Source organism: Cherax quadricarinatus, chromosome 97 (assembly GCF_038502225.1).
Source record: "Cherax quadricarinatus isolate ZL_2023a chromosome 97, ASM3850222v1, whole genome shotgun sequence".
Taxonomy (NCBI): Eukaryota; Metazoa; Arthropoda; class Malacostraca; order Decapoda; family Parastacidae; genus Cherax; species Cherax quadricarinatus.
In genome coordinates this window covers 7,011,295-7,036,436 of record NC_091388.1, presented here as the reverse complement: position 1 = coordinate 7,036,436, position 25,142 = coordinate 7,011,295, and the positions used below count along the sequence as shown (strand labels likewise).

The following is a 25,142-nucleotide window of genomic DNA, read 5'->3' as shown; positions in this document are numbered from 1 at the left end:
CATAAGTAAAATATCCTCATTAATTTTTTGAAGTATTAAATAGTTAACATCTGGCTGGAAAACATTATGAGGTGTGTGCTTAACACACCTGCTGTCCATGTTCACATAGCAGTAAAACAGGTATCTGGGTGTTAGTGGACTGGTGTGGATCGCATCCTGGGTGTTAGTGGATTGGTGTGGGTCGCATCCTGGGTGTTAGTGGACTGGTGTGGGTCGCATCCTGGGTGTTAGTGGACTGGTGTGGGTCGCATCCTGGATGTTAATGGACTGGTGTGGGTCGCATCCTGGGTGTTAGTGGACTGGTGTGGGTCGCATCCTGGGGACAAAATTGACCTAAATTGCGGGAAATGCTCAGCATAACAAGGGGCTCTCTATATAGTACTATGTCACTGATGTCAGCTATGGTCTGTATAAGTTATATCATGTACTTGTAGAAATAAAGATTATTATCAAAACAATTCCTATAAATTCGCAGTTCCAAACATTTAACCCCATGGAAGGGTCAAGGCCGTAGGCAATCAGGTAACATTTGCTCCACGGGTAAACAGATCTTAGAACATCACAAACCATCAGCAGTTTCTGCTAGATCACCAGAAACCTCAATCTAACATTCAGAACAAGATACAGATATCTAGCTGACTGTGTAAGACCTTACACACCTATGCCAGTATCAGCATACGTACACAACAAACTGCTATGACCCCAGTGGAAATAAGTCACTGACCTTTTTGGGGTTATTCCAGCTAATTTACACTATGATAATTGTACTTGTGTTTAAATAAACTTATTTATCCAGCGCAAGTAGTGTGGGCTTGCTCCTCCGTTTGCTCTCGCAGATACTCGGCCACACATACCACTGGGTGCTCTTATGTCATTTATACATCAGTCACAGCAACATGCCGCAAGTCACATTTTTCTCCAGTCAGGAGTCATATATTATTATTATTATGATCAAGGGGACGAGCTAAACCCGTAGGATTATACAGCGCCTGTGGGGGGGTGGAAAGTATTCAGGCTTAATTTGGGGAACTGGAGCACAGATCCAATTCCCTAGATCAAGAGCCCCTCACCAACATCAAGGAGCCTTCCTTGAGGGGACAGGAGTCATATAGAGCCTTGGAAATGGGAAGCATTCAAGTCCGATTCAAAGGAATAAGCCCAGTTCCCCGTATCAAGAGTCCCTTACTGGCATCACGGCACATCTCTCGAGGAAAGTCCTAAGTCTCAGAGAAAGGGTATCAGGATCATGTGCAAATTATACATTGCTTGGAGAACTGGAGGTAAACAGGGTTGATCCAAGGAAGGGGAGGGTAGCTCCATTTCCTTGGATAAAGAACACTCAAGCTACACCCAAACACCTCTTGCAGTGACTGTCTGTATACATTGTAAATCATCATTGTAACATATATACACTACAGTGATGTGTATCTGTGTATATGCTAATTATTATTACATTTTTGGGCGAGTGGTGATTATTATTATTATTAGCAAAGCTAAGTGCTAAACCACTGAGGTCAGGAGTGATAATTATTAATATAATCAAAAAGAAGTGCTAAGCCACAAGGGCTATACAGCACTAAGGAGAGTGGTAAACCTTTATGGGTCACACAACACTTGCATGATTTATTTTAGATACTCATAGCTGTGTATCATTATACAGACAATAGTATTATTGAGGAGTGCTAAACCTGTAGGGATTATACAGTGCATGTGTGTGGGGGGGGATGGAAGGCATCCAGACATAACTCAGATCAAGAGCCCCTCATAATCAGGTTCAAAGTTAGGGAATTATTAAATTCACAAAATGTGCCAAACCTGTGAGAGCCAGATCCGTTACCATGAGCCGGCCTCATGGGGTTATATATGATATGATCACAGCTAAGCACTAAACCCACAAGGGTCATAATTATGAGGATTATTGCATTCTTGGGCAAGCACTAAACCTGTTGGGGTCATTTGTTTTTAATCGGAGAAGCACTAAACCCATAGGGGTCATATAGTGTCTAGGAATGGGAGACAATCAGGTGTAATTCTGGGAAAGGAAGGGTAATGCCGGTTCCTTAAATCAAGAGCCTTTCCATGAGATGTGTAGTCTAGTGTAGGAGTCATAGAGTGCCTGAGAAATGGAAGGTAATAGTGTTTGATCCAAGGGATGGCAAGACAAGTCCAATTCCTTGAATTAAGAACTACTCCTAGCATCAGCAAACCTCCCCTTGAAGGGAATTTAGGAGGAACCAATAAACTCGTAGGGCATATATTATAATTATAACTAAGTATTAAACCCACAAGGGTCATACAGCGCTGCAGGGTAGGGCGTGTTAAAGGTTTAATATACTTGATCAGACTAGTGAGGGAGGAGAGTATATAAGCCAACATTGAAGACCCATCACCTGAGTCCACTAGCATCTCACATCCTGCTCCTGCTGAGTCCACCAGAACCTCACATCCTGCTTCTGCTGGGTCCACCAGCATCTCACATCCTGCTCCTGCTGAGTCCACCAGCACCTCACATTCTGCTTCTGCTGGGTCCACCAGCACCTCACATCCTGCTTCTGCTGGGTCCACCATTGCCTTACATTCTGCTTCTGCTGGGTCCATCATCACCTCACATCCTACTTCTGCTGGGTCCACCAGCACCTCACATCCTGCTCCTGCTGGGTCCACTAGCATCTCACATCCTGCTCCTGCTGGGTCCACCAGCACCTCACATCCTGCTCCTGTTGGGTTCACCAGCACCTCACATCCTGCTCCTGCTGGGTCCACCAGCACCTCACATCCTGCTCCTGCTGGGTCCACTAGCACCCATAGGGGTCACATAGCAATTTAAAAATGGGAGGCAATACCACTTATCTGTAAACAAAATTTAATTATGTGATGAATGGTTTTGAAAACTGACAAGTTGAAGAATTGAGACACTTATGCAACACATGGGAATCTTTATTGAAGAAACGTTTCACCACACAGTGGCGAAACTCATCTCCTTACCCATTTCTACTTTGTATTGGACTAATAAAGCCGCTGTGTGGCAAAATGTTTCTTCAAAGATTCCCATATGTTGCCTAAGTGTCTCAATTCTTCAAAATTTTATTATGTTATTAATTAAACCAGGTCAATGAAAAAAACCATAGTCATATTCATTTATTTCATATATTTAAATCTTATAAAACAAGTTAGCAATGTAAGACAAACTATTTTAGTTTTGAAGAAAAGGAGACTTAACATTAGTAAAAATAAGGTCATGTGTCTAGAGCACCCCGGGCTCAATGAAGACTAACACAAGTCACTCTAGAAGGAAAAAAAAATTCTTATAACCAATGCCTGGACTAGCGAATAAAACTGGTGTTTGACAACTACGTAGTTATGCAGAACCTATGCAGAGCTTCAATGGAATACATTAGTTTTAATACAGCAATGTAATGAAGTTTTAATTATGGAAAATTAAACAAACATTTAAAAAAAAAAAAAAAAAAAAATCTAATCTAACTTATTTTTGAAAGCCCTCAAATTCATTTTTAGAACTTAGTTTTATATGAATACAAAGGCAGGACAGTTCACCTTGCATGCCACTTTACATATAATGTGTATACAGTATATATATATATATATAACCAAGGTGACCCAGTACCAAGCACAGCACTGATGTAAACCGAGACTTTGTACAAACATCGAAGTGCGCACATACCTATGTATGTATGTGTGCCTGTGTGAGTAAAATTGCCTGTGTTGATGTAAGCACAAATTATATTATATACAGTATATGAAAGCATACATAATATATAATGTAGAAGTGTCTGGATAGTGTGTGTGTATTGTAAATTCATGCACATAGTGTGTATTCATGTGCATAGTGTGTATTCATGTGCAGTGTGCATGTGTATTCATGTGCAGTGTGCATGTGTATTCATGTGCATGCATGTGCATAATGTATCCATGTACTTAAATACTTAATGTATGCATGTGCATATTTGCAATGTGTGCATAACATGCAAGTGTGTGTGTGCCTTTGTAAACATGTACGTGTGCACAGTATGTGCACGTGTGCTTTAATTGCAGGTCTGCACAATGTGTGTTTTACGTGCATATAAGCATGCATTCTTTCCATGTGTGCAACTTACATGCATTGTGTGGATGAATGTGTGATCTATGTATATTTAAGAATTGTTCATTATAATTATTTGCATCAATGTGTGGTGTGTGTACACATGCTTATGCATGCACATTCATGTCTCTAGTGTATGTGAATGAAAATATGCAATGTCAATTTGTGTGCGTACATATATATACTGTATGGTAAATACACAACACACATTCATACATACATATACACACACATACATACTCACACAAACATTACATATATATTGCCATATACCGCTCCATTTACATTCTTATGCATATTTACAAAGGTTACAACCATATATGATTATTCCCCCGTCCCCCCTCAAGCATCAGATTATTGCCCAGAATAAAGTTTTCGCACGTCTCCAAACTCGATGCTCCACTGTAAGACAATACATCACTATTTCCGCCACTTTTACCTGGTCAGGAATTTGCAACCGCTATCAAGCAATTGCCATTCTTCTTACACTCACAGGTAGCTGTCAGGTCCCAGAGTTGTTAGTGTGCAACCAGTGTTCAGGATTTGACGAGGGTTTTTTGGAGAACGTGAGCATCGGCAGGTTCGATTCTCTTGTAATAATGTTGCTTTGTTTCCACTACTTCGAATCCAAACTTCTTGTAGAAATCCAGTGCACCGTCATTGTTAACTTGTACATGTCTGAAAAGAACAGAGAAAGTGATCACAAAAGTAGAACAGTGCACTGCCATTGTTAACTTGTAGAGTAAGTCTTCACTTAATATCACCGATAGGGTCTTACAAATCGTGGCTAAGTGAAATGACTTATAATTAAACCAATTTTACCTTAGGCTAACTGATATTATCAAGAGTTTTAATTTCTTTTCTAGCATCACACTTTTGTTTTTTGTGGCCACAGGCATCATGGGTGCATGTTTAGCACAGGCATCATGGGTGCATGTTTAGCACAGGCATCATGGGTGCATGTTTAGCACAGGCATCATGGGTGCATGTTTAGCACAGGCATCATGGGTGCATGTTTAGCACAGGCATCATGGGTGCATGTTTAGCACAGGCATCATGGGTGCATGTTTAGCACAGGCATCATGGGTGCATGTTTAGCACAGGCATCATGGGTGCATGTTTAGCACAGGCATCATGGGTGCATGTTTAGCACAGGCATCATGGGTGCATGTTTAGCACAGGCATCATGGGTGCATGTTTAGCACAGGCATCATGGGTGCATGTTTAGCACAGGCATCATGGGTGCATGTTTAGCACAGGCATCATGGGTGCATGTTTAGCACAGGCATCATGGGTGCATGTTTAGCACAGGCATCATGGGTGCATGTTTAGCACAGGCATCATGGGTGCATGTTTAGCACAGGCATCATGGGTGCATGTTTAGCACAGGCATCATGGGTGCATGTTTAGCACAGGCATCATGGGTGCATGTTTAGCACAGGCATCATGGAATAACAGTTATTTTCATATAGTCGGACTTGAGTCCTGGAAATGGGAAGTACAATGCCTGCACTTTAAAGGAGGGGTTTGGGATATTGGCAGTTTGGAGGGATATGTTGTGTATCTTTATACGTGTTTGTAGATGAATGGTTCAGAGAACCGACATGTTGATAAATTAGACACATGTGCAACTCTTGGGTATCTTTATTGAGGAAACGTTTCGCCACACAGTGGCTTCATCAGTCCATACAAAGGAGAATCTTGAAGAACAGGAGGAGAATGAGGTAATTAGTCCCTCAACCTTGAGTCGATGTGGTCAGTCCATCAATCTTGAATAGAATACGGCATACGTGCTGAGAAGGAGCTTATAAACCGTTGGCAGGAGAGGTGCAGAAGTCATAGGTCGTGTAACATTTGTTCAATGTTGAAGTAGGTCGTGCCCAAGAATTAGGCAAGCGAAGAATTCCCAAGTATTAAGATCCCAAGAAGTTGCAGTGTCTGACAGGTTTGTAGATGAATGGTTCAGAGAACCGACATGTTGATAAATTAGACACATGTGCAACTCTTGGGTATCTTTATTGAGGAAACGTTTCGCCACACAGTGGCTTCATCAGTCCATACAAAGGAGAATCTTGAAGAACAGGAGGAGAATGAGGTAATCAGTCCCTCAACCTTGAGTCGATGTGGTCAGTCCATCAATCTTGAATAGACTGACCACATCGACACAAGGTTGAGGGACTAATTACCTCATTCTACTCCTGTTCTTCAAGATTCTCCTTTGTATGGACTGATGAAGCCACTGTGTGGCAAAACGTTTCCTCAATAAAGATACCCAAGAGTTGCACATGTGTCTAATTCATCTTTATACGTATATACCTCTAAACTGTTGTATTTTGAGCACCTCTGCAAAAACAGTGATAATGTGTGAGTGTGGTGAAAGTGTTGAATGATGATGAAAGTAATTTCTTTTTGTGGATTTTTTCTTTTCTGGGTCACCCTGCCCCGGTGGGAGACGGCCGACTAGTTGAGAGAAAAAAAAAAAAAAAAAAAAAAGCGAAAATTGAAAGGAGCACCTCCTACCATCACGCAGTTGAAAAATGAACAATAACAAACATGGCAGACTTGCTGAGCACTTTTGTACTGCATCATTTATTGTTGTGTATTTGTATGATTATTGTATACTTTATGAATCTTTATTTTACAATAATTTGTACTCTTTAATTTTTTTCCTCGTCAACATTTTAACAAAGCGATATTGAACGAAACTACATTATTCGAGGGCCTGCTGTACATGTCTGCAAAGAACAGAGAAAGTAATCCTAAAATGAGAGCATGATTGAAAAAACTCAAGGAATGGCCAGGATTTGAATCCAGTCCTGCAACTTTAGTAGTAAAAACACATTAATTTTTTTAATAAAGATTGATCCAACAAGGGGGTAGCTTATTTTTTTGTAATCAAGAACCCTTGAACATCAAGGGCTGGGAGGAAGAGAGAATACTGAAGGGAGAAAACATTTTCTTTAAAAACATTGTAAATTCATTTATTATTTAGGGGAAAATTAACACTATACGCAGGGAAAACCATTATTTTATGACACTTCACAATGGATGCTACCTGAAACATAACCGTTCTAGAAACCAGCGATACTTTTTTTAACACAACGGCCGTCTCCTACTAAGGCAGGGGCACCCAAAAAAGAAGAAACAAAATTTTTCTTAATGGGTTAAGCTGTAAGTTTTTCCCTGCTTAAATTATCTCTAATTTACTACTTGCTAGGTTATGCTATTATTTACTTCAATTTATTATAGCTTAAAAGATGAATAACTTACAAAAAAATGGAGTTGAAATTTCCTTCTCTCTCCACAAAGTTTAGAACATGTTCAAGCATCTTTGTACCAATGCCTAAACGTCGATATGGAGCAAGACAGCCTAGGGTCATGATGTAAAGTCTCCGCTGGCCATCCAGGACATCAACTCGACAGCATACACCACCTACAACCATGTCATTATAGTATGCTGAAAAGAAGAAATGTATTTTTAATATGAGCCTTATTACAAAAACAATTTGCCAATTTATGAAAATGAAATGTGAAACATATATGTAATATAGTTTAAATTAAAGCAATATTAATTGTTTGATCATTTTGGAGTTTAAAATGTGACAAAATATACTAGTGTACATGTACATTATACTTGTGGGATGTACAGGTACAGCACTATTTATTTTGGAAATTCCTAGACATTTGAAGAAAAAATTTAACGGAGCATCGGTACAACAACCATAGAAGTTAACTGGGAGGAATTTGTGTTTAAAGAGAACAAATAATAAAGTACCAATAGTCAGAAAATTTTTCAAGATTCAGAGCCAAAATATTTACTTTGAAATTCTGAAGCAAATTTTAAGAGGAAAGTCACCAGTAGAAATGACAGCAGATTTGACTTGAGTAAACAGAATATACACTAGCTAAGAAGCTGACAGAACTAGGGAAGAATAAAACCCACTTGAAATAGCAGATTATAAATATTTAAGAAAAATGTTGGAGGACACATGGTAACAAAAGCCATAATTTACCCAGTAATATTCAGTCAAGACAGATTAAATATGAAAAATAACTGAAAACATTGAAATAACTTTGGAAAAGATGAAAAAATTACCACAATGTAATTAGTTTTATAGGTAGTAGGTTGGTAGACAGCAACCGCCCAGGGAGGTACTACCGTCCTGCCAAGTGAGTGTAAAACGAAAGCCTGTAATTGTTTTACATGATGGTAGGATTGCTGGTGTCCTTTTTTCTGTCTCATGAACATGCAAGTTTTCAGGTACGTCTTGCTACTTCTACTTACACTTAGGTCCCACTACACATACATGTACAAGCACATATATACACACCCCTTTGGGTTTTCTTCTATTTTCTTTCTAGTTCTTATTCTTGTTTATTTCCTCTTATCTCCATGGGGAAGTGGAACAGAATTCTTCCTCCGTAAGCCATGCGTGTTGTAAGAGGCGACTAAAATGCCGGGAGCAAGGGGCTAGTAACCTCTTCTCCTGTATATATTACTAAATGTAAAAGGAGAAACTTTCGTTTTTCCTTTTGGGCCACCCCGCCTCGGTGGGATACGGCCGGTGTGTTGAAAGAAAGAAGAATTAGTTTTATAGGTAGTAGGTTGGTAGACAGCAACCGCCCAGGGAGGTACTACCGTCCTGCCAAGTGAGTGTAAAACGAAAGCCTGTAATTGTTTTACATGATTGTAGGATTGCTGGTGTCCTTTTTTCTGTCTCATGAACATGCAAGATCTCAGGTATGTCTTGCTACTTCTACTTACACTTAGGTCACACTACACATACATGTACAAGCACATATATACACACCCCTCTGGGTTTTCTTCTATTTTCTTTCTAGTTCTTATTCTTGTTTATTTCCTCTTATCTCCATGGGGAAGTGGAACAGAATTCTTCCTCCGTAAGCCATGCGTGTTGTAAGAGGCGACTAAAATGCCGGGAGCAAGGGGCTAGTAACCTCTTCTCCTGTATATATTACTAAATGTAAAAGGAGAAACTTTAGTTTTTCCTTTTGGGCCACCCCGCCTCGGTGGGATACGGCCGGTGTGTTGAAAGAAGAAAGTAATTAGTTTTGGCAAAACCAAGTAACACAAGACATCAATATGTGAAAAATGCTTCTTCTCAAACTTAATGTTTAAACTTCAAGTTCCAGACGGGCCTCAGGGCACCATTTTTCATGAAAAAACAAAGCAATAATCCTCATAACTAAACAAACTAAAATGTGGGACATTCATAAAAATTTTTTTAATATGCTGGCCGTCTCCCAAGGAAGGTGACCCGAAAAAGAAACACCTTTACCATAATTCACAATATCTCTAACATACCTGCATTAAATTTGACTATGCAAAGGAAAACATTTAATTTGGGAATGACTCTCACCTCATTAAAAAAGCTTAGTAATGTATACGTTGTTCTTTGTTTATTCACCAAGAAAAAAAAACACCTGAGAGGTCTTTGTTAAAGATGACCCATTCAGTTATTCCGGCCCTATGGCGGAAGCGTGACAAGTCAATACATTTATAACCCATGAAGGTATGGTGGTTGTTATTATGGTAAATGATGGCAGGCAAGACTACTGGTGCTGGGCTCAGTGAGCTTAGTAGCTTAGTAATTTTTATTTTCAACTTCAGCATTACTATACAGTGCAGTTATTTGGTGCTTGAAACTTCACTTAAACAAGAATTTCCTTTTATAAGACATGGTTAAAAGGAGTTTAGCAATAAATAACAGAAATAAGAACCAGCAACAGTCCTATTGCAAGCAGTAATGGGCAGATGGCAAGGAGTGACACCCCACCCAACACAATTCAATGCACTACTTAATACTGTACAGTGGACCCCCGCATAACGATTACCTCGGAATGCGACCAATTATGTAAGTGTATTTATGTAAGTGCGTTTGTACGTGTATGTTTGGGGGTCTGAAATGGACTAATCTACTTCACAATATTTCTTATGGGAACAAATTCGGTCAGTACTGGCACCTGAACATACTTCTAGAGTGAAAAAATATCGTTAACCGGGGGTCCACTGTATTTGAAGATATACATCACAAGAACCATCAGCAATCATGAGCACCAGCAGCACATGCACTATGAAACAATGAACATATTTAGAGATCAATAGTCATGAAGTAAGAGAACAACACAGATTAACGTTATGCAGAGAATCACTACACAAAGGTCCCGCCCTGTAGCTGTAGGTTTAGCATAACTTTCAATATTAATTTTATTTTTATAGTCTTGAAAGATTAAGCAAATTGTGTATGAGATGTGAATTATTCCAGCCATGGCATTATGATTTTTATCCTTAACCCTTAAACTGTCCAAACGTAGATATACGTTTTTTCAACATTTGAAAGTATGTAAAAAAGTAGATCTTCGTTTCTTTTTTTACATTTGAAAATGTAAAAAAACCTTTGATCTACTTTTTTTTTTTGTTATATTTGAAATTTTGTAAAAAAAAAAAAAAAAAACGTAGATCTACTTTTGGAGCACTACACATGTGAACATAGATCTGCTTGGACAGTTTAAGGGTTAATAATCACAAATTATTTAGAATTCAACTATTTTTAAAAGAAAAGACACTAAGATCCAATCCACATTAGAAATACAAATAATGCAATTATCAACTCATGTAATTAGGTTTCGAACACAAAAATAATATGCAACACTTACCTAATTTAGCTAGTTCTCCAGCCTCAAGTACATCCTTATAGAACTTGTCATTGTAACTCACTGGAAACACTACCTGGTTCAAAAGTTTCAACTGTTTAATGTTGTGTGGGGTCACATCCCCCAGCTCAATTCGACCCCTGAAAAAACAGTAGAGTATTGTGTTTCAATTAAAACAACAGTTTGATCATATTATTATTATTATCAAGCCCCATACGTTGTAGTCACTTGGGATCCAGGAGAAGCCGATCTATCATTTATGAGGGGGAAAAAATTGGGGAACAGCTCCAAGAATAAAAAAAGAAATCACGACCCACCCTGAGCTATTGTAACCTCCACTGCGATAGGTAGTGCTGCTCCCTTGAAACCACCTCTTACCCCACCTGATGCATATCAGGATGGAACCTCCAGAACTGACTGAGCAAGGCTAAGTAAAACTTTTGGTTAAGTGAACTGTGCAATCATCTCTCAGTTTACAATGGCAGCTGATAAACCAGAAAGGATGCCATTCTTTTCAGTCGCCTCTCCTGGATCCATAGTCTATCTCCAGTAATGCTAAGCCTCTTTTAGAGGCCAAGCCAAATGGGGCTACCCTGTCTCAATGGAGAGTACACCAACACTATGATCTAATTTCCACTGGGTGGAGCGACATGACCACCTCGGTACTAGCAATAATGTTACGTTAGACCAAGACTGATAGCAATTCCTTTTTCCTTCTGTATAGGAGCTGGATCCCACAAAAGTGAAAATAGCACACTAAATGGGTTCACAAAAGGAGAGGGATGGAGGGGGGTGTATTTAAATCTGATTCAAGAAAGAGATGGAATTCCTTGGATCAAAAACCTTTTGCTATAAAAATGAACCTCCCCTCATCCCCTTGGAGGGGTAGAAAGATTTAATAATATAGTCAACACTTGTATCTACTTTTCAATGATCTTATCATTATATAAATCAAGATTTTAAAGTCTACACATGAATTTTAAGATATACCCCATAAGATGTTTACATTATTTGCTCAAGTTTTCAAATCTATAAAAGAATTTTCTCTTAAGTATTTACAACTAAGTAAAAAAAATTTGCTAATGATTGTTACAACTAGTGAATTTTATTACATGTGAAAAGGGACAAAGTTAGCCTCTTGTTCTAAATAACTTACGAAATTTGTACATTTCTGATAAACTACGTATTACAGTAATGCCCCACCTGGTGACAGAGGCACTTCAAATAAAGTGGTTGTACATTCAGCATAAATTTCCCAATAGACACCTATGTTATTATCAGATGTGTTCCGTGAAATGGGCAGTACTGTAGTGTATATACTATACACAGCAGGACAAAGATGCTTTCCATATCACGGATGGCAGGGAATACATACAGGTTCCAGTAACTCTAATGTTGACAAAACTCATTTTCTGGAAGTTGCTAAAAAGAATACTTCTCTTTTAAATACAGAATGACGAATTAAAGGGAGAGCATGAGCAAAGCTGTTCTATTAGCGACAAATAGAAAAAAAAAAAGTCGTGGCTTCAACACAGCCCAGAAAAGGTTATTAAATATTTATTTTTATCACATGAATCTTCACATGAATCTTGTTGTGAAGTCCATAACATAACACTGCAGTCAAGATATATAATACAAGTACATGTACAAAATTTTAAGAGGAAAAACTTGAGATTCCAAAAGATGACAGATAATGAAACTTTAGGCTGCCACTATGTCAGAAGGGGTGAAAATTTAAATATACGATCTCTTCCTCATTTTAATTTTCATTATGTACAGTACTACAAGGGCTAGGTATTATAATTCATAGCTGAGCAGAAATAGTAAACTCATACAAACAAAGAAGCATTCAGCAAACACCTCCTCTATTCTGTATTAGTTAGGATTACTATAACCTGTAATAGCTGCAAATGATCATTATTTTATTATATTAAAAAAGCAACAAACCAGTGCAGGTCACACAACGTTTTGTCATACGAGTTATCATGCATAAAATGTAATAAAAGGAAAAATCCAATATAAATTGAAGGCTTGAGCAAAATATTAAACATGTCAACATACAGTACATTTTATATTTAATATTTATACTACAGAAAACCTCGATTAAACGGACCTTTATTTAAAGCACCTTGAGGAAACAGAACAAAATTTGCTAGGTCACTTAATTCAGAATCAAGCAGTGTGTGTGTGTGTGTGTGTGTGTGTGTGTGTGTGTGTTGGTTAAAGGACTGACTCCATTTGTTACGATCAAGGCAAAATAATCTCATCTTATCTACCACAAATCTCAATCACTGCTGGCTTGCTACACCCTATTAGTCGGTTAAATCGAGGTTTGATGTACATATGTATTGGACTTAAATGAGTTAAACATATATTACTATACTGTACACACCCAAATATTGCCCCATGTCAGGAATATTTGTTTAACCCTTTCACTGTCTCATATGTAGATCTACGTTACTGATGCCAGGGTCACTTACGTAGATCTGTGTTCTGAGCTCAGCTCCCTCAGATGAGCTGTAAGCGGTAAATTTTGGCATTGGCATGAGAGAACGAATCTGTGCAGCGAGTGTGCATAGCATAAAAAAAAAAATCCTGCCCCACAAGGTGCATAATGGGAAAAGCAAACCTCTGATCTCATGTTTGCTTTAAAATAGTGATGGAGGTGTTTTCTAGGATGGCTTTTATGGTTTTATTAGCTGTTTCTTGATAACATTTGACAGAAAGGAAAACATATTACCAAGATAAAGATTGTTTAGGTTGGTTTCATGACCTTAAGTAGCTTAAAATTGGGCTCAAAGTAGCCGAGTTATTTTTAACAATTTCCCCGAGAATAGGTGAGGCCCCTCTACATTTTCAAGTCTGTTTTATGAATATTAACTAGGTCTAATTCAATACCGGAACAACATAAACCATGACTAATCATTCCTGGTTACATTTAATCATCTGAGAAGTAGGGTAAAAGTGATTTTTTTCTATGTGATGGCAAATTCAAAATGATGGCAAGTGTAATAAAAGAGGCCTGAGGATGCAATTAATGAACTTAAGAAATGTTGCTTTAGTGCTGTGTTTACAGTACTTATTTTGGACTGTTTTTAAATTTAAATTTTTAAAGTTTTGTGTGAAACTGGCCAAATTACCGACTTCTGTGCACTTTACAATGTAGTTCTATTAGTTGAATGGGTGGTTTCTTGTACTCAGTTGATATAACAGAAGGCATATTAGTGAAATAGGTCAGATTTTAGTCAAAGCGAGCAATGGAATTATTTTAAAATAGCACTCAAAAAATGCAAGAATCGCCTATCTGTAAACTGCACCCAGACTACTAACTTTGTGCCTGCATAATTCATTAACTTTTCCATTAAATTTTTGGTGTGATTACCTTCAGAAAAAGATTCTCTACCATTCCAGATTTTTTTTTTTTTTTTTTTTTTTTCATAATACTGACACTGTCAGCACTTTTAATTTTGGGGCTTCTGACAGTGAAGGGGTTAAATATTTTGCTTCTCTAATTTTGATATACAGATGCTCCTTGCTTTACGATGGTTCAACTTATGATACTGTGACTTTACAATGGTGTGATAGCGATGCATATTCTGATAGGATAAACTTGTTTTCATTTATTTACTTTTCAATATTGGTATTTAGTTACAGTAATTATTTATTTACTTACTCGGTGACAGTAGTTATTTATTTATTTATCATATATTCATATCCTGCTCTAGATATTTTCAACTTACAATGGGTTCTTCAGAACGTTACCCCATCGTAAGTCAAGCAGCACCTGTAATTCATATTTTTTGTGATTCCTGAAAGAACCACTATACTCAAACTTTACAGTATTCCTGTCATGAAAGCACTGCCTAGTCACACAACACTCTCAGTAACCTGTCAAATGTCAGGATACAGTATTTGCCAGATATCAGGAAAAAAAAAATTAACATTGTGATATCTTGCCTGCTTTTTGGAAGTCTCTGGTATTCAGAATGCCGGATTATCGACGTCCTACTGTAATAACAATACATTACTGTAATAACAACAATACAGTTATGCTGATTTTATGGCTGGCAGTTTTTTGGAAATAGTAAAAATTTATAAATTTTAATAAAAGAGGAAGCTGAGGTACGCTGGTTGTGACAGTTTCATTGGCACTACAGTATGAATTGTTATTAATGTCGATACTGTATATGACTTCACAGTTCTTATACAAAGATGGGTCTTTTAAACAACACAATACATATCTAGGAGCAATAGTCTGTTACTAAGGTACATATTAAAATTGAGAAACCTGTAGTAAAAATCACAAGGTTCAGTGGATAGAGTTAAACAGGAAATAGTTTATGTACAGAATACACCTGCCTAGATCAGCAGGGCTGCAGGTCCCCGCTGAGGCTGGGTATGGGTTACCTTAAAGAATTGGTGGGTCGTCTGGCAAATCTGAGAAACACACTCAACAAATAACTTTTAATGAATACTGGATAAGTTTTGACTACTAATTGTAAGCCATTCCATATTTTTCACTTATATGATAAGCTTCGAGTCTCTCTCTACTCCCGGAGCCCAGTCGTGGGCCAGCTATATGTGTATGTCTAAGATCCTATATGTATTTTTCTATCATATCATAGAGACTTCTTACAGCCCTCTAAGAGCTCCCACAAGTCATGGTTACAATTATAATTTAGTATTCTTTAGATGTGAAGTAGATAGCAAACTAGATGTGATTGGATGAACACTGATTGATGAGGAGGATTATGAAGGGGATTACAAAGAGGATCATGATGATGAAGAGGAGGAAAAGAATGAAGATGAAAAGAATAAAGAGTGATATGCATTAGGAAATGCTAAACCTGCAGCAGCCATACAGAAACCTTGGGAATGAAAGGTAATAAGATTTGATTCATGGAAGGGGCTAGCTCAAATTCCTCAAGGACTGGAAGGCAATCAAGTACAATTCAAGGAAGGGGTGGGTAGGTTCAACTCCTTGTATCGAAAGTCCCTCACTGACATTAAGAAACCTCCTCTGAGGGTTCAGAAGCCTATAATAAAGTAGCATTTATAGTAGTAGTTATTAGTTATTTAAATATGAACACAAGCAAGAATGAAAGGCTGCCATAAGGAACACCTCACACTACAGATCTAACAAGAACCCTTTTCCTTACTCATAATAATATAATCAAATTAAACACTAAACCCAAAAGGGTCTATATCCTCGTCCAAACGACTAAATCTGCAGTAATACACATAGCTTAGACTGTGGTTGTGTCTTTTTTCCTATCAGCTAATGTTGGTATTTATATTGCTTCTGGCCTTTCACATCATAGGGAGGAATAAGGGGCATTACAAGGGCCCCCAGTGGAAGTAAGTCACCGATTTTTCTGGGTTATCCTAGTTAATTTACACATTTCTATTTATGATTTGTGTAACTTGTATGTGTGTGTACAGGCAGGCCCCACTTTATAGCGCATCGCTTTATGGCATTTTACTAATACATACAGTGGTTTTCAATTACGTATACTCATTCTTCATTTATTCCAACATCCTACAATAAATGTATTCACCACTCACTTTAAACTAAGGACAAAAATATTTTATGCTAAGTAATGTGTGTACTGTATATGCAATTTTTAAGCCTCGCTCTAGTGCTCACTTAATATTTGATAGTGTAAACGCACTATCAGGCTTCAATATGCATTTGAAAGTGATAAAAGGCTATGATTCACTCTACAGTAATTTTCGCTTTACAGCAGTAGCCCAGAGCCTAATCTGTTATATATGCGGGGCCTTCCTATACCTAAACTTACTTATATAAGGGTCCCCAAAGAGAAGCCACATGCCTGGCTTTCTTGGGTTATTCTGGGTTACTATCCTTCCAGGATTAAAAACCGTTGTAATTCTTCTACATTATATACTCTCGGGCAAGAATTAACTTCACAATTTGAAGTTTGAGTTTTGTTAAACATTTGGCTACTGGAGTTTACCTGGAGAGAGTTCTGGGGGTCAACGCCCCCGCGGCCCGGTCTGTGACCAGGCCTCCTGGTGGATCAGAGCCTGATCAACCAGGCTGCTACTGCTGGCTGCACGCAAACCAACGTACGAGCCACAGCCCGACTGGTCAGGTACCGACTATTTTCAGTCCAAAATTTTTTATTCCACTTCTCCTGCCGTGCTCTGAAGAGTATTTTTTTTGTACCGACGTGAACAAAAGCAGTAAAGTGCTAAACCCAGAGGAGTCATAATACCCGGGAAATGGAAGATATTCAGACAATTAAAAAAAAAAGCTCCGATTCCTAAAGACAAAAGCCTTTTACCACAGACGTACCCAATCCCCCATTCAAAAAAGTTAAAGCCATTCAAATGCTCTAGGTCCAAGAACTCCGAGCTATCATCCCTTATCAAGGATCAAACCTTATTACCTCCTGCCCTTCCCCATTCCCCAGGGGCACCACAATCCCTACAGATTTAGAGCTTTCCTCATGTAAATCACAGCTGAAACATTAAGTGAAAATCTAAACATCAAAAAAGTTACCAGGAACAATAAATATATATTTCTATTTAATTGTTTTTAAACTGAGGAAGCGCTAAACTCATAGGGATCATAGACCTGTGGAACAAGAGACACTCAGATTCGATCCAATTAAAATTCACTTCCATGGATCAAGAGCCCCTCTCCAGCTCCAAACATTTAATAACAAAAGAATAATTATCTAGACAATATCGCAAAAAATTATTAACGTCAAATACAAAATAAAACAATAATTAACAACCGTACTCAGAATTTAGCACATAAAATACAATTAAATATTCATATACATCAAATACAACACATAATAGCCATTAATAATCCTCCAAAATGCACTAAAAAATATAAAAATGAAGTGTTATTTTTAAATCCAGCAGTGAGGTGGCTTTAACCCCGGCTCATCAAATCCCGCCATTTTCACCAATTATCCACTTCCCGAACAAACCAACACTCCTCAGACAGCTAAAACATCTCCTCCAGGGCGCAAAGACATGGTAGAGGTGGTGATTACTTCCTCATAGTGGTGAGAACGAGCGAGGATGGTGAAGAAGGGAGGAGAAGCACTCAGAGGACAACACAGGGCGCAGCCATGATGGCCTCACTGATTCATGACGTCACTTCCCTTGACGACCACCAATCACAAGCCAGTATTTTGGCGTCCCTAGCAACCACGACTCTATTATTATTTCTCATAATAATAATAATGATTACTTGGTAATTATCAACATTATTATTGTTTTTATTATCATTGTTATTATTATTTATTAGTAGTATTATTTTTATTAGTATTATAACATGGACTACTAGGTCGCGGGCGCTTTGACCCTCAGAACACACTTCTGGAGTATATCTGGGGAAGGTTTCGGGGGTCAGTGCCCCCCGCGGCCCGGTCTGTGACCAGGCCTCATGGTAGATCAGGGCCTGATCAACCAGGCTGTTACTGTTGGCCGCACCTAAACCGACGTATGAACCACAGCCCGGCTGGTCAGGTACTGACTTTAGGTGCCTGTCCAAAGCCTTCTTGAAGACAGCCAGGGGTCCAGGTATTATTATTATTTAATACACAAATAACCCGCACATAGATCAGGTTCAGGCAGGTTTGCCAGGACGGGACCTGGTCCAGGTCTTCTCCAGGTGGTGACTCGGCAGCGGCTCCTGAAGGAGTGTCTGAGTTTGTACAAGTGTTGTATATTGAAGATTGAGACACTTATGCAACATATGGGAATCTTTATTGAGGAAACGTTTCGCCACACAGTGACTTCATCAGTCGATGTGTTCAGTTGGACTGAACACATCGACTCCGGGCTGAGGGACTGATTACCTCAAACTCCTCCTCTCCTTACACCTTTCTACTTTGTATTGAACTGATGAAGCCACTGTGTGGCGAAACGTTTCCTCAGTAAAGATTCCCATATGTTGCATAAGTGTCTCAGTGTCTCACTCTTCCACAGTGACCATTCCTGTCCAGTGGAGTACCGTTTAAAGCCCTATGGCGGGGGCTGACACTTCTGTCAGACGTCAAATGAGGAAATGGTATGGTATGTACATAAGTGTCTTTTTCCACAGACGTCAAATGTTCAACACACCATGCCCTTGTCATACGGCTGCCCCCGCCATAGGGCAGTACTGCACTTGACCTGAAGAAGACTCACCATGTCCTTGTCATAGGGTAGTACTGCACTTGACCTGAAGAAGACTCACCATGCCCTTGCCATAGGGCAGTAGTGCACTTGACCTGAAGAAAACTCACCATGCCCTTGTCATAGGGTAGTACTGCACTTGAACATCAAAATGGTATACAATACCGACAGGTTGTTATTTAAGACACATATGCAACAGTTAGACAACTTTATTCCGAAACGTTTCGCCTACACAGTAGGCTTCTTCAGTCGAATACAGAAAGTAGGCAGGAACAGTAGAGATGTGAAGACGATGTAATCAGTCCATCACCCTGTTCCTGCCTACTTTCTGTATTCGACTGAAGAAGCCTACTGTGTAGGCGAAACGTTTCGGAATAAAGTTGTCTAACTGTTGCATATGTGTCTTAAATAACAACCTGTCGGTATTGTATACCATTTTGATGTTCATCTTGTCAGACACTGCAACACGTGGCATCTTGGTACAGAAAACACCTTGGACAAGCTTTTCAAGTGAGAAGGGTTGGATCTGAGAGGGACATGACCTCTCAGTTGCCTCTCACTACTACTACTACTACTACTACTACTACTACTACTACTACTACCCTGCACCTCTCCTTCCGACAGTATTTAAGTCTCCGCACTGTCGCTTGATCTTCAGATAGTTCCTGACTATGGAACTGAACTTCTCCAGGCCGAGGGACTGACAACCTCAAATTCTACGACTTTAAGGGTGATGGACTGATTACATCGTCTTCACATCTCTACTGTTCCTGCCTACTTTCTGTATTCGACTGAAGAAGCCTACTGTGTAGGCGAAACGTTTCGGAATAAAGTTGTCTAACTGTTGCATATGTGTCTTAAATAACAACCTGTCGGTATTGTATACCATTTTGATGTTCATCTTGTCAGACACTGCAACACGTGGCATCTTGGTACAGAAAACACCTTGGACAAGCTTTTCAAGTGAGAAGGGTTGGATCTGAGAGGGACATGACCTCTCAGTTGCCTCTCACTACTACTACTACTACTACTACTACTACTACTACTACTACTACCCTGCACCTCTCCTTCCGACAGTATTTAAGTCTCCGCACTGTCGCTTGATCTTCAGATAGTTCCTGACTATGGAACTGAACTTCTCCAGGCCGAGGGACTGACAACCTCAAATTCTACGACTTTAAGGGTGATGGACTGATTACATCGTCTTCACATCTCTACTGTTCCTGCCTACTTTCTGTATTCGACTGAAGAAGCCTACTGTGTAGGCGAAACGTTTCGGAATAAAGTTGTCTAACTGTTGCATATGTGTCTTAAATAACAGTACTGCACTTGACCTGAAGAAGACTCACCATGCCCTTGCCATAGGGCAGTACTGCACTTGACCTGAAGAAGACTCACCATGCCCTTGTCATAGGGTAGTACTGCACTTGACCTGAAGAAGACTCACCATGCCCTTGTCATAGGGTAGTACTGCACTTGACCTGAAGAAGACTCACCATGCCCTTGTCATAGGGCAGTACTGCACTTGACCTGAAGAAGACTCACCATGCCCTTGTCATAGGGTAGTACTGCACTTGACCTGAAGAAGACTCACCATGCCCTTGTCATAGGGCAGTACTGCACTTGACCTGAAGAAGACTCACCATGCCCTTGTCATAGGGTAGTACTGCACTTGACCTGAAGAAGACTCACCATGCCCTTGTCATAGGGTAGTACTGCACTTGACCTGAAGAAGACTCGCCATGCCCTTGTCATAGAGCAGTACTGCACTTGACCTGAAGACTCACCATACCCTTGTCATAGAGCAGTACTGCACTTGACCTGAAGACTCACCATGCCCTTGTCATAGGGTAGTACTGCACTTGACCTGAAGAAGACTCACTATGCCCTTGTCATAGAGCAGTACTGCACTTGACCTGAAGAAGACTCACCATGCCCTTGTCATAGAGCAGTACTGCACTTGACCTGAAGAAGACTCACCATGCCCTTGTCATAGAGCAGTACTGCACTTGACCTGAAGAAGACTCACCATGCCCTTGTCATAGAGCAGTACTGCACTTGACCTGAAGAAGACTCACCATGCCCTTGTCATAGGGTAGTACTGCACTTGACCTGAAGACTCACTATGCCCTTGTCATAGAGCAGTACTGCACTTGACCTGAAGAAGACTCACCATGCCCTTGTCATAGAGCAGTACTGCGCTTGACCTGAAGAGGCTCACCATGCCCTTGTCATAGAGCAGTACTGCACTTGACCTGAAGAAGACTCACCATGCCCTTGTCATAGGGTAGTACTGCACTTGACCTGAAGACTCACTATGCCCTTGTCATAGAGCAGTACTGCACTTGACCTGAAGAAGACTCACCATGCCCTTGTCATAGAGCAGTACTGCGCTTGACCTGAAGAGGCTCACCATGCCCTTGTCATAGAGCAGTACTGCACTTGACCTGAAGAAGACTCACCATGCCCTTGTCATAGGGCAGTACTGCACTTGACCTGAAGAAGACTCACCATGCCCTTGTCATAGGGTAGTACTGCACTTGACCTGAAGAAGACTCACCATGCCCTTGTCATAGGGCAGTACTGCACTTGACCTGAAGAAGACTCACCATGCCCTTGTCATAGGGTAGTACTGCACTTGACCTGAAGAAGACTCACCATGCCCTTGTCATAGGGTAGTACTGCACTTGACCTGAAGAAGACTCACCATGCCCTTGTCATAGAGCAGTACTGCGCTTGACCTGAAGAGGCTCACCATGCCCTTGTCATAGAGCAGTACTGCACTTGACCTGAAGAAGACTCACCATGCCCTTGTCATAGGGCAGTACTGCACTTGACCTGAAGAAGACTCACCATGCCCTTGTCATAGGGTAGTACTGCACTTGACCTGAAGAAGACTCACCATGCCCTTGTCATAGGGCAGTACTGCACTTGACCTGAAGAAGACTCACCATGCCCTTGTCATAGGGTAGTACTGCACTTGACCTGAAGAAGACTCACCATGCCCTTGTCATAGGGTAGTACTGCACTTGACCTGAAGAAGACTCGCCATGCCCTTGTCATAGAGCAGTACTGCACTTGACCTGAAGACTCACCATACCCTTGTCATAGAGCAGTACTGCACTTGACCTGAAGACTCACCATGCCCTTGTCATAGGGTAGTACTGCACTTGACCTGAAGAAGACTCACTATGCCCTTGTCATAGAGCAGTACTGCACTTGACCTGAAGAAGACTCACCATGCCCTTGTCATAGAGCAGTACTGCACTTGACCTGAAGAAGACTCACCATGCCCTTGTCATAGGGTAGTACTGCACTTGACCTGAAGAAGACTCACCATGCCCTTGTCATAGAGCAGTACTGCACTTGACCTGAAGAAGACTCACCATGCCCTTGTCATAGAGCAGTACTGCACTTGACCTGAAGAAGACTCACCATGCCCTTGTCATAGGGTAGTACTGCACTTGACCTGAAGACTCACTATGCCCTTGTCATAGAGCAGTACTGCACTTGACCTGAAGAAGACTCACCATGCCCTTGTCATAGAGCAGTACTGCGCTTGACCTGAAGAGGCTCACCATGCCCTTGTCATAGAGCAGTACTGCACTTGACCTGAAGAAGACTCACCATGCCCTTGTCATAGGGTAGTACTGCACTTGACCTGAAGACTCACTATGCCCTTGTCATAGAGCAGTACTGCACTTGACCTGAAGAAGACTCACCATGCCCTTGTCATAGAGCAGTACTGCGCTTGACCTGAAGAGGCTCACCATGCCCTTGTCATAGAGCAGTACTGCACTTGACCTGAAGAAGACTCACCATGCCCTTGTCATAGAGCAGTACTGCACTTGACCTGAAGAAGACTCACCATGCCCTTTTCATAGGGCTGTAAAAGCTACTACACTTGACACGAATGCTCACCGTACCCTCGCCATAGGGTTGTAAATGGTAAATCATGTGCACACACTCCCGGGAGCCACTGTCGAGTCATCACCTGGAAAAGACCCGGTCCAGGACCTGTCCTAACAAACCTACATGACTATGGAGGCGTGTTTAACACCAGACGTCTGAGAGCTGACATAGGAGAGACAAGCTTATGACGACGTTTCGGTCCGACTTGGACCATTTACAAATCCTCCTCAATACTTTGGAGAACCTGGCCGCTCTCTGACACACTTAGAGGACAAATGAAATGTTAGACTTGCTGACACCAATAATGTTTTTTTTCTATTATGTTAGAGATCACGATCATACTAGATTATGCAGCTCAGTTTTGGTCGCCATACTATAGAATGGATATAATTTCACTGAAAAACATTCAGAGAAATAAGTCACTCTGACTTTTTTGGGTTATCCCAGGTTCTCTACACATTTGTTGCTATGTATGATAAACTATGTAACTGTATTTGTGTATACCTGAATAAACTTACTTAAGAACATAAGAATGGAGGAACACTGCAGAAGGTCTACTGGCCCATATAAGGCAGGTCATTATCAAAACTAATTACAGAATTAATCCAGTGTAGGGGCTACATAGTGCCCGGGCAATAGGGGGGGGGTAATTAGGTTTAATCCACAGGGGAGAATAGCTCCAGTTCCTTGGATCTAGAGATCATTTAAGGCATCCACCCCCTTGATGGACAGTACAGCATTACATGTCCTGTGTAAATAAATTTATTTCATGATTTTACTGAGAACTTCTGGCGTTTTTACGTAAAATAAATCGTTGAGAAAATCAGTATATAATAATGCAATAAGAAATTAAAATATTTAGTTTATATCGAGATCCTCGCTAGATTATCATGTGATATTATGACGTCATAAATAGATCCATGACGTCACAGGGTGAAACAATGACGTCACACCTATCTCAACCTCCCTTATTACGAATTATTGAAATACAAAATAAAGACCAAAATGCATCAATTAGCCATAAAAATGTCCTAAAATACAAATTTGATCTAAAAGTTAAGAAATAAAGGTATTTGAGGTTTTGTATACATTGAGTGAGGAATCAAGCGGCGTCACAAGACAGCTGGTCCTAAAATCGAAGACCAACACACCTTCTCCAAGTTGTCTCTCTTATATAGCGGAAAACAGCACTTACACCTCTCAAAATGGTAATGTATATTGAGAGTATATATCGAGGAGTAATGTGTGTGTGTTGTATGTATTGTATTATTAAGGATAAGGGAGGTTTTGGGGGGAAATGTAGTGCGCAAGCTCAGACCGGCGCATTAACACTTGTAATTCTTAGATTTATACTGAATATGTTATTATTTTGTAGTTAAATGTAGTTAAGGTAATTATCTGTGTGTTTTAATTTAGTATATTAACACTGGTGATGTATTTGTGTTGTGGTTTTTTCAAGATTGAGGCAGATCTGGTCACTGGTTTTTTGAGTCAAATTTCTCGCTGATGTGACGGGAATAAAAACCTTATTTAAGCTTATTTTCATGCTGGTTTTTGATCCTAGGAACAGGATCAGCCCCCAAAATCTTGGTTTAGTGTTCCCCCATGAATTTAATGTATTTTGGGAATAGGTTATCTGATTGTCTTTCATTCCCCTATGGGTTTAGTGCTCCCCATGAATTTATTTTTTCATACATTATCTGATTCTTATTCCCCTATGGGTTTAGTGTTCCCCCATGAAGGTAGTATATTTTGGGAATACATTACCTGATTACTTTTCATTCCCCTATGGGTTTAGTGCTCCCTATAAATTTATTTTTTTAAACATTATCCGACTCTTATTCCCCTATGGGTTTAGTGTTCCCCCATGAATGTAATATATTTTGGGAATACATTATGTACGTAGTCAAGACCAGTGGTACAGTCTCACGTTTTATGTGATTAAATGAGATTTTACTTAACTCTGTCCTGTGGTTTTTTTTATCTAAGTTGGTAATAGTCGTAACTTATTACCCCCTCGGTCCCTTCCTTCCCATGCCCCCTTACCAGGGATATATGGAGAGAAACTACCTTACCTTAAAAAAAAAAAAGTTGAATTTTAGGAAAATAATGGTAGTATTTTCAACATCGTTGTTTTTCGGATATTTGTCGTGAAAGTTAAGACACTTGTGCAACATCTGGTTATCTTTATTGTAGACGTTTCGCCATCCAGTGGCTTTATCAGCCACTGGATGGCGAAACGTCTACAATAAAGATAACCAGATGTTGCACAAGTGTCTTAACTTTCATCTTGTCA

At 39.8% G+C, this 25,142-nt stretch overlaps 1 protein-coding gene across 3 annotated transcripts; it reads right to left on the bottom strand.

The window, feature by feature from the left end:
• Positions 1 to 3,125: 3,125 nt before the first annotated feature.
• Positions 3,126 to 17,947, bottom strand: san (Probable N-acetyltransferase san). Of its 3 annotated transcripts, XM_070105216.1 has the most exons (5): positions 17,806 to 17,926; positions 14,732 to 14,782; positions 10,778 to 10,914; positions 7,370 to 7,556; positions 3,126 to 4,777 (listed from the first exon to the last, which is right to left on the bottom strand). In XM_070105216.1, exons 1-5 carry the CDS (start codon positions 17,811 to 17,813, stop codon positions 4,636 to 4,638), a joined length of 525 nt encoding a protein of 174 aa, XP_069961317.1. In that variant the 5' UTR covers positions 17,814 to 17,926; the 3' UTR covers positions 3,126 to 4,635. The 3 variants fall into 3 exon arrangements, with proteins under 3 accessions (XP_069961317.1, XP_053656192.1, XP_069961316.1); XM_053800217.2 differs by lacking the exon at positions 14,732 to 14,782 and having other exon boundaries at positions 17,806 to 17,947; XM_070105215.1 differs by lacking the exons at positions 14,732 to 14,782; positions 17,806 to 17,926 and adding an exon at positions 13,255 to 14,081.
• Positions 17,948 to 25,142: the final 7,195 nt, after the last annotated feature.

Bases quoted from the DNA above. Each gene is read 5' to 3' on its own strand.
- san (XM_070105215.1), bottom strand. From the start codon at position 13,415: ATGAGATCAGAGGTTTGCTTTTCCCATTATGCACCTTGTGGGGCAGGA. The intron at 7,557-10,777 runs GTAAGTGTTGCA...TCTTCTTTTCAG, and splicing joins TGGAGAACTAGCTAAATTAG to CATACTATAATGACATGGTT. The intron at 4,778-7,369 runs GTAAGTTATTCA...TGTTCTTTTCAG, and splicing joins AATTTCAACTCCATTTTTTT to ACATGTACAAGTTAACAATG.